The 6303-nt window shown below is 35.9% G+C and overlaps 1 protein-coding gene across 1 annotated transcript in view; it reads right to left on the bottom strand.

Annotated features, from left to right (window-relative positions):
• Nucleotides 1-6303, bottom strand: part of LOC115438332 (phospholipid-transporting ATPase ABCA1) — a 419337-nt gene that overhangs the window by 268760 nt on the left and 144274 nt on the right. The window contains exons 18-19 of the mRNA XM_030161907.1: nt 3312-3428; nt 1730-1901 (exon numbers count right to left, since the gene is read on the bottom strand). Coding sequence (XP_030017767.1) covers nt 1730-1901; nt 3312-3428 — 289 coding nt within the window. The remainder of the gene's footprint in view (nt 1-1729; nt 1902-3311; nt 3429-6303) is intronic.

Here is a 6303-nt window from a genome sequence, read left to right as displayed (position 1 = left end):
ACCGCTAGGATGGGAAGTGCTTTGACCATGACAGCACCTAAACCTTCTGAAAACCTTGGTTAGACCCTAACATTGGTCTGGTATGAATTAACTGCACTAAAGAAACTTACTTTCATAAAAATGTTGAACAGTTTGGAGCACACACTTGAGAACAGCATTTTCCTTTGACATTTGTTTTCCAAATAGTAGATAATTAGTTGTGTTGTGTTCATATTTGTCTATGTAATACTGCAATCTGTACAATTCCTCTGAAGAGTAGAACATAACAGATCATCCACTCTGTAAGACTGTCACGTTGCCTAGTTCTACAACAAATTTAATGTCCTCACAAACAAAATAAATCCTGCTATCAACTAATGCTTCTGTCTATGTTAAACAAAAACAGGCAGAAAGGAAAGCTAACAGTATTTGACTGTTCAAAACTGAGCGCTAGTGGTGTTTTTGCAACATAATACGCTTATATTTCTAACTCTAATTGTAAATTCAGTGCTTCAGGTTTTAATTCCTGCCATTATAACAGGCCACCTAGGTGTCTTCATGTTTTCTTTGCAATAAAAAAGTCAGAAAATTTCTTTTTTGCCTTTTTTTTTTTTTTTTTTAATTGTCCTGTGTAAATTTGATTTTGATTATTGTCTTTGTATTCTGCTCTGCACCAAATTATTATATTAGTATTATTGTATTATTATACTTTGTATGATTGTGCAATGACAATAAAGACCTATCTCTCTATCTCTCTATCTAGCTATCTCATTTTCGCACCTTTGTTTTCATGAAGAACTTAACTTTCAATATCTGGTCATTAATTATCATTATTATAAATAATAAATGCTTAAAACAGTGTGTTTTTGTAAAAAAGAAAAATACAGAATTGAAGTTTTTAGTATATTTATTATCAAAAACAACTGTAAATGTCCATAACGAAACTTTAAACTACTTGACATCTGTTTAAACGTGCTTTTTAGTCTTGAACATTCAGTATCCATATTATGACTTCATATTTTTTGTTATTTCCTGGGTTTTTTTCAGCCTGTGTAGAAGTCTTTTTACTTGTAAGCCCCACATTGCAGCAGTAAAGTGTTATATAGTGTTGGAAAGCTCAGGATCTCAGCTTTCCGATGCTTTTTGAATTTTGTGGATAGCGCAAACATTTTGGGAGTTACAGTAATATGAATGCGGTAAAGTGCAAAATGCAGCACCGGTGAGATTGCAGAGTTATTAAAGGGTTAAGTGCCATCATTTCTGTCCAGGAAGAAAAGATGCACATAGATACTGTGTCTGAGTAAAGCATCCCCACTTCTCCAGGGTGTGATAAAGTCCTTCCTCTGTTATTGTGGTCTGTTATGTTTTGTCTCAGTCTCTCAGAGCAGACGTCTTCCTTTCAGCCCAGAGTCTTGCATCACTTGCCTTTCGCGTTCATTCTATCTGGGCCAGTGGGTTTCATTAATTTCCTGTCATCCAGCACCCTTTAAACCTTTACACTTTTTTCCTGTTTTTTTTTTCTTTTTTTGTAAGTGCCGATTAGACAACTCCCACTGCCGACTCAACAGCTGAGTCCATGTGATAAATGTCCTCTCAAAAGACGTCACTGTTTGAAACCGGTGACCTCTGAATGAATGTAGTTACAGTAGAGTCGGCGTTGTGTACGACTTAGATTAGTTGCACCCTGTGAGATTATATGAACGCTGAGCCTGATCGGCGATGCACGATAGAAGGTAGATATTTGACTTACATTGTGGTTGTTTTTCCTGCTCCGTTGTGGCCGAGGAAAGATGTGATCTGATTCTCGTAGAAGTCCACGCTCAGTCCATCCACTGCCAGCTTCTTTCCGTTCTTGTAGATTTTGACCAGATTGCAGACGGACACCCCCACCTTCATATTGGGGGGCGGTTTCTCAAGATACTCTTTAGCAAAACGCACAAATGCATAAACATTGTTAAGATTAGTTATGCTTTTTTCAAAAACATGTCCAACATAAGCTTTAAAACACTACTTTCTTAGCTCAGTTCCTTGAAAATGAACTGGAATTGGAAATATGTTTGGTTCTTGGTGAGTTCCAGACTAGAAGTTCACCCTGTTTTCTCTCAAAGTGTCAAGCACTATTATCACCCAATGCAACAAATAAGGTGCTAATGTTTGTTTGCGACTCATCCCAATTAACTCCCACATTTTATGAGAACTATGTTCCTTCTACTATGTTGAATATTCTAAAACAAGGGTGTCAAACATACAGCCAGCGGGCCAAAACCGGCCCGCCAAAAGGTCCAATCTGTCTTGTGGGATGAATTTGTGAAAATGCATTCACTGAAGATATCAACAATTAAGGATGTTAACATGATTTTTCTTCAAGGACCATATACAGACCAATATGATCTCAAGCGGACTGAACCAGTAAAATACTATCATGACAACCTGTGACAGTATTTTTAGTGTAAATAAAGTAAAATTACACAAAAATGTTTGCATTTACAAACTATCCTCTAACAAAAAATATGAATAACCTGAAGTAATCTGAAAAACATGACATGTCTTAAGATAAGCAAGTGCAATTTTACCAGTATTCTGCCTGTTATTAATGTTTTGTGTATTTGTAGATCTACTGTGATCTATAATTTCTAATGTACATGTGTAAATGATAAACTGATGCATAATATTGTTAAAATTTCACTTCTCACTTTCACTTCTTTCTAAAGATATTCAGGTTGTTCATGTTATTCACTATTATTTTCTGTGTTTTTTTAAAGACTCTTTTTATTATAACAATAATAATTTTTATTTATATAGCACCTTTGAAAACTGAGTTTACAAAGGGCTTTGACAGACAAAGCAGAAGGGCACAACAGCAGTAAATGAGATGCAAGCTAAGACAATAAAACATAGAAAACAACACATCACAATATTGAAATTAGAACAATTACTGAAATTAGAACAATGATGACAATATAAAAAAAGTCATATACAGCATCCAGTATATTAGATGTCGAAACAAGAACATTACACCTGCACCCACATGTATACACACACATATACAAAGAAAAAGAAAAAAGGGGGAATGTTACTCACATTTTTTAAAGGATAGTTTGTAGATTAGAGATAGAAACATTCTGACAATGTAATTTTACTTTTTCACTCTAAAACACAGAGAAAGGTGTTGGAGTTGACGTTATTTATAGGTTAATATCTTATTACTGCTCCAACCCACTTGAGATCATATTGGTCTAAATGTGGCTCCTGAACTAAAATGAGTTTGACACCCAAGCTCGAAAACATAACCGGTTTGCGAGATGAGAACTGAATATTACAAGTCATTTTACCATTGTGTTCTTCGGAGACCTTCAGCAGATCGGGGTCACCGGCGGCAACCGCGGCCGTCCCACACCAATAAGACGCCGTGAAAGGGAAGTACCATGGCTTAGGGATTCCATATTGACCTGGGATCAAGCACAGAGAACATTATTCACATTTTAATAACCGTTTGGCTTGAGTGAATGCGGTGCTTTACAGTGTTTCCTCTGGACAGCGTGGCACAAATCCTGCCTTCTTTTAATTAGAGTTAATGAGAACGGCATTAGATTGGCCTGTCATGACAACAGAGGTTACTATTGGCTTAACCGAGGCCAGATGAATTGACGTCATGGAGAAAATATTTTTAGATATGGTATAACAAAAGTAATCCTCTGATAACATGAACAAAATTCATAACCAGGGAGGGGAATTATAATCCCATTGCAGCTTCAGAATCATGTTATTAATTCATTTCATCAATGCCTGCATGTTTTTCTGACAGTTAAGAGCTGCACAATAATGACCTCCAACTCATGTGTTTACGCCAGAGGTTGAATTAATCGGACATTTTCAGTCGCGGTGATAGAAAATTCCGAAGGTCGTCATTCACTTTGACATATTCGAGAGTTCTGTGAAGTGATGCGGGTAATTCTAGTGGCCATGAGAAATTATGTCTGACACAAAGACGCTAACAATAATATTCATAATAATTCTGTTGAATGATAAGTTTATGCACAATGACCCTGGTGTTTTAGAGGTGTGTGCTGTCACTGCAGACGAAAAACAACCATTTATCTGCTTCATGTGGCGTTGTGGACATGAAAAGTGACCGGGTAAGCAGTGGGTTTGTTCACCTTTTCTCTCGACGCCCTTGTAAATTTAAAATCTCCAAGTTTCTGCTGTATATGAATTACTATTATTATAACATTTATTTCTCATCATCACAAAAAATGAAAGGAAAAGGTAATATTTATTTATATTGCATAGAGTTTTTGCCCTTACATGACTAGCAATAAATAATAAGCAATAAATAACTATTGGACTTATATTCCTGTTTACTTTCAGCTGTGCTTAAAATAGTACTTTCCACAGAGGGCAGACATTCCACTGTGTGAACTGAACCTCCTGGGAAATGTCAACTTTTCAATATTTGTTCATAACCAAAAACCTGTTGATATCCTCTGAACAGTGGTTATGTTTCTACTTCTGACCTGAAATGCTAAAGTTTCTTTGGCTGTTTGTCTCGACTCCAGCTGACTGAAAACAGGAGCCGTGTGTTACAACCTGCAAATTGGGTTCATTTCCCTAATGTGGTGCAAACATGTCCGAACAATCCTTGTAACGCTAAAATAATATTAGCCTATCCCACATCTTAATCGAAAAATGTTCCAGGAATGTGATGTTTGCACAATACCTATCACATTCAGAATATAGTCAGAAAACCAGTTGAATTATAGAGTACATGTAAGCATACTCAAACTTTTTAAGGCCCTGAGAGTTACGGTGATGGCCAACGACAAATTCCAGTGCAACATCTTATCCACTCTGGGAAATTTGGAAAAAGAAACAGCCCCAAGCGTGGCTTCACTTCAAAAAGAAAGACTGGAATGCTTAAATCAGAGGTGTCAAACTCATTTTAGTTCACGGGCCACATTCAGCCCAATTTGATCTGCAGTGGGCTGGACCAGTAAAATAATAACATAATAATATATAAATAATGTCAACTCCAAACGTTTCTCTATGTTTTAGAGCGAAAAAAAAAATATGTATATGTATATATGTATGTATATAATTAAATTATTATGTTTGCATCTACAAATTATCCTTTAAAACAATGTGAATAACATAAACAAACTCAAATTTCTTAAGAAAAACAAGTCCAATTCTAACAAATATTATGCTTCAGTTTGTCATTTTCACATGTGCATTACAACTTACAGATCACAGTGGATCTGCAAATACACAAAACATTTAGTAACAGACAGAATATTGTTAAAATTGCACTTACTTCTCTTAAGACATTTCAGGTTGTTTACATTTGTTCAGGTTATTCACATTTTTTGTGAAATGATATAAAATTACATGAAAATATTTGCATTTACAAAGAGAAAATGTTTGAGTTTTCAATTTTTTACAGGGTGGGGAAGCAAAATTTACAATATTTTGAGGCAGGCATTGAAAGACAGTGTATGACCAATTAGTTTATTGAACGTCATGAGAATTTATTTGCCACAAGAAAATGTACATAATAGAAAATGTTTTTATTCTATGTGTCCTCCTCCTTTCTCAATAACTGCCTTCACATGCTTCCTGAAACTTGCGCAAGTGTTCCTCAAATATTCGGGTGACAACTTCTCCCATTCTTCTTTAATATTATCTTCCAGACTTTCTCCTAATAGTTTTGCTCATAGTCATTCTCTTCTTTACATTATAAACAGTCTTTATGGACACTCCAACTATTTTTACCTCCGCCAAGGAGGTTATGTTTTTGCCAGGGTTTGTTTGTTTGTCTGTCCGTTAGTGTGCAACATAACTCAAAAAGTTATGGACAGATTTGGATGAAATTTTCAGGGTTTGTTGGAAATGGGATAAGGAAGAAATGATTAAATTTTGGTGGTGATCGGGGGTGGGGGGGCCCACGGGGGGTGCCACTGATCAGCCTTGGCGGAGGTCTGCGCTCTCCGAGGGCTTCTAGTTGAAATCTCCTTTGGTGTGACGAGTGCATTCAGCAAATCACACACTCTTTGACGTTTGCTTTCCTGATTACTCATATGGGCAAAAGTTTCTGAAAAGGTATGGATAATAGTGTTAGGTATGATTATGACATCAATATATGTTTGGTTTCAAAACAATTGACATAGTGCCTGCTGAGAAAAAACAACTAAATGTTCATTGTAAATTTTGCTTCCCCACCCTGTAGATGTAATTATGATAGTATTTTACTGATCTCACCCACTTGAGATTGATTTGGTCTGAATGTGGAACCTGAACTAAAATGATTGTTAATATGTTCAGTGTCAT

This window comes from Sphaeramia orbicularis, chromosome 18 (genome assembly GCF_902148855.1).
Source record: "Sphaeramia orbicularis chromosome 18, fSphaOr1.1, whole genome shotgun sequence".
In the NCBI taxonomy this organism is placed as follows: domain Eukaryota; kingdom Metazoa; phylum Chordata; class Actinopteri; order Kurtiformes; family Apogonidae; genus Sphaeramia; species Sphaeramia orbicularis.
Note: the sequence above shows the minus strand (reverse complement) of the source record. Positions and strands in the feature narration are given on the sequence as shown.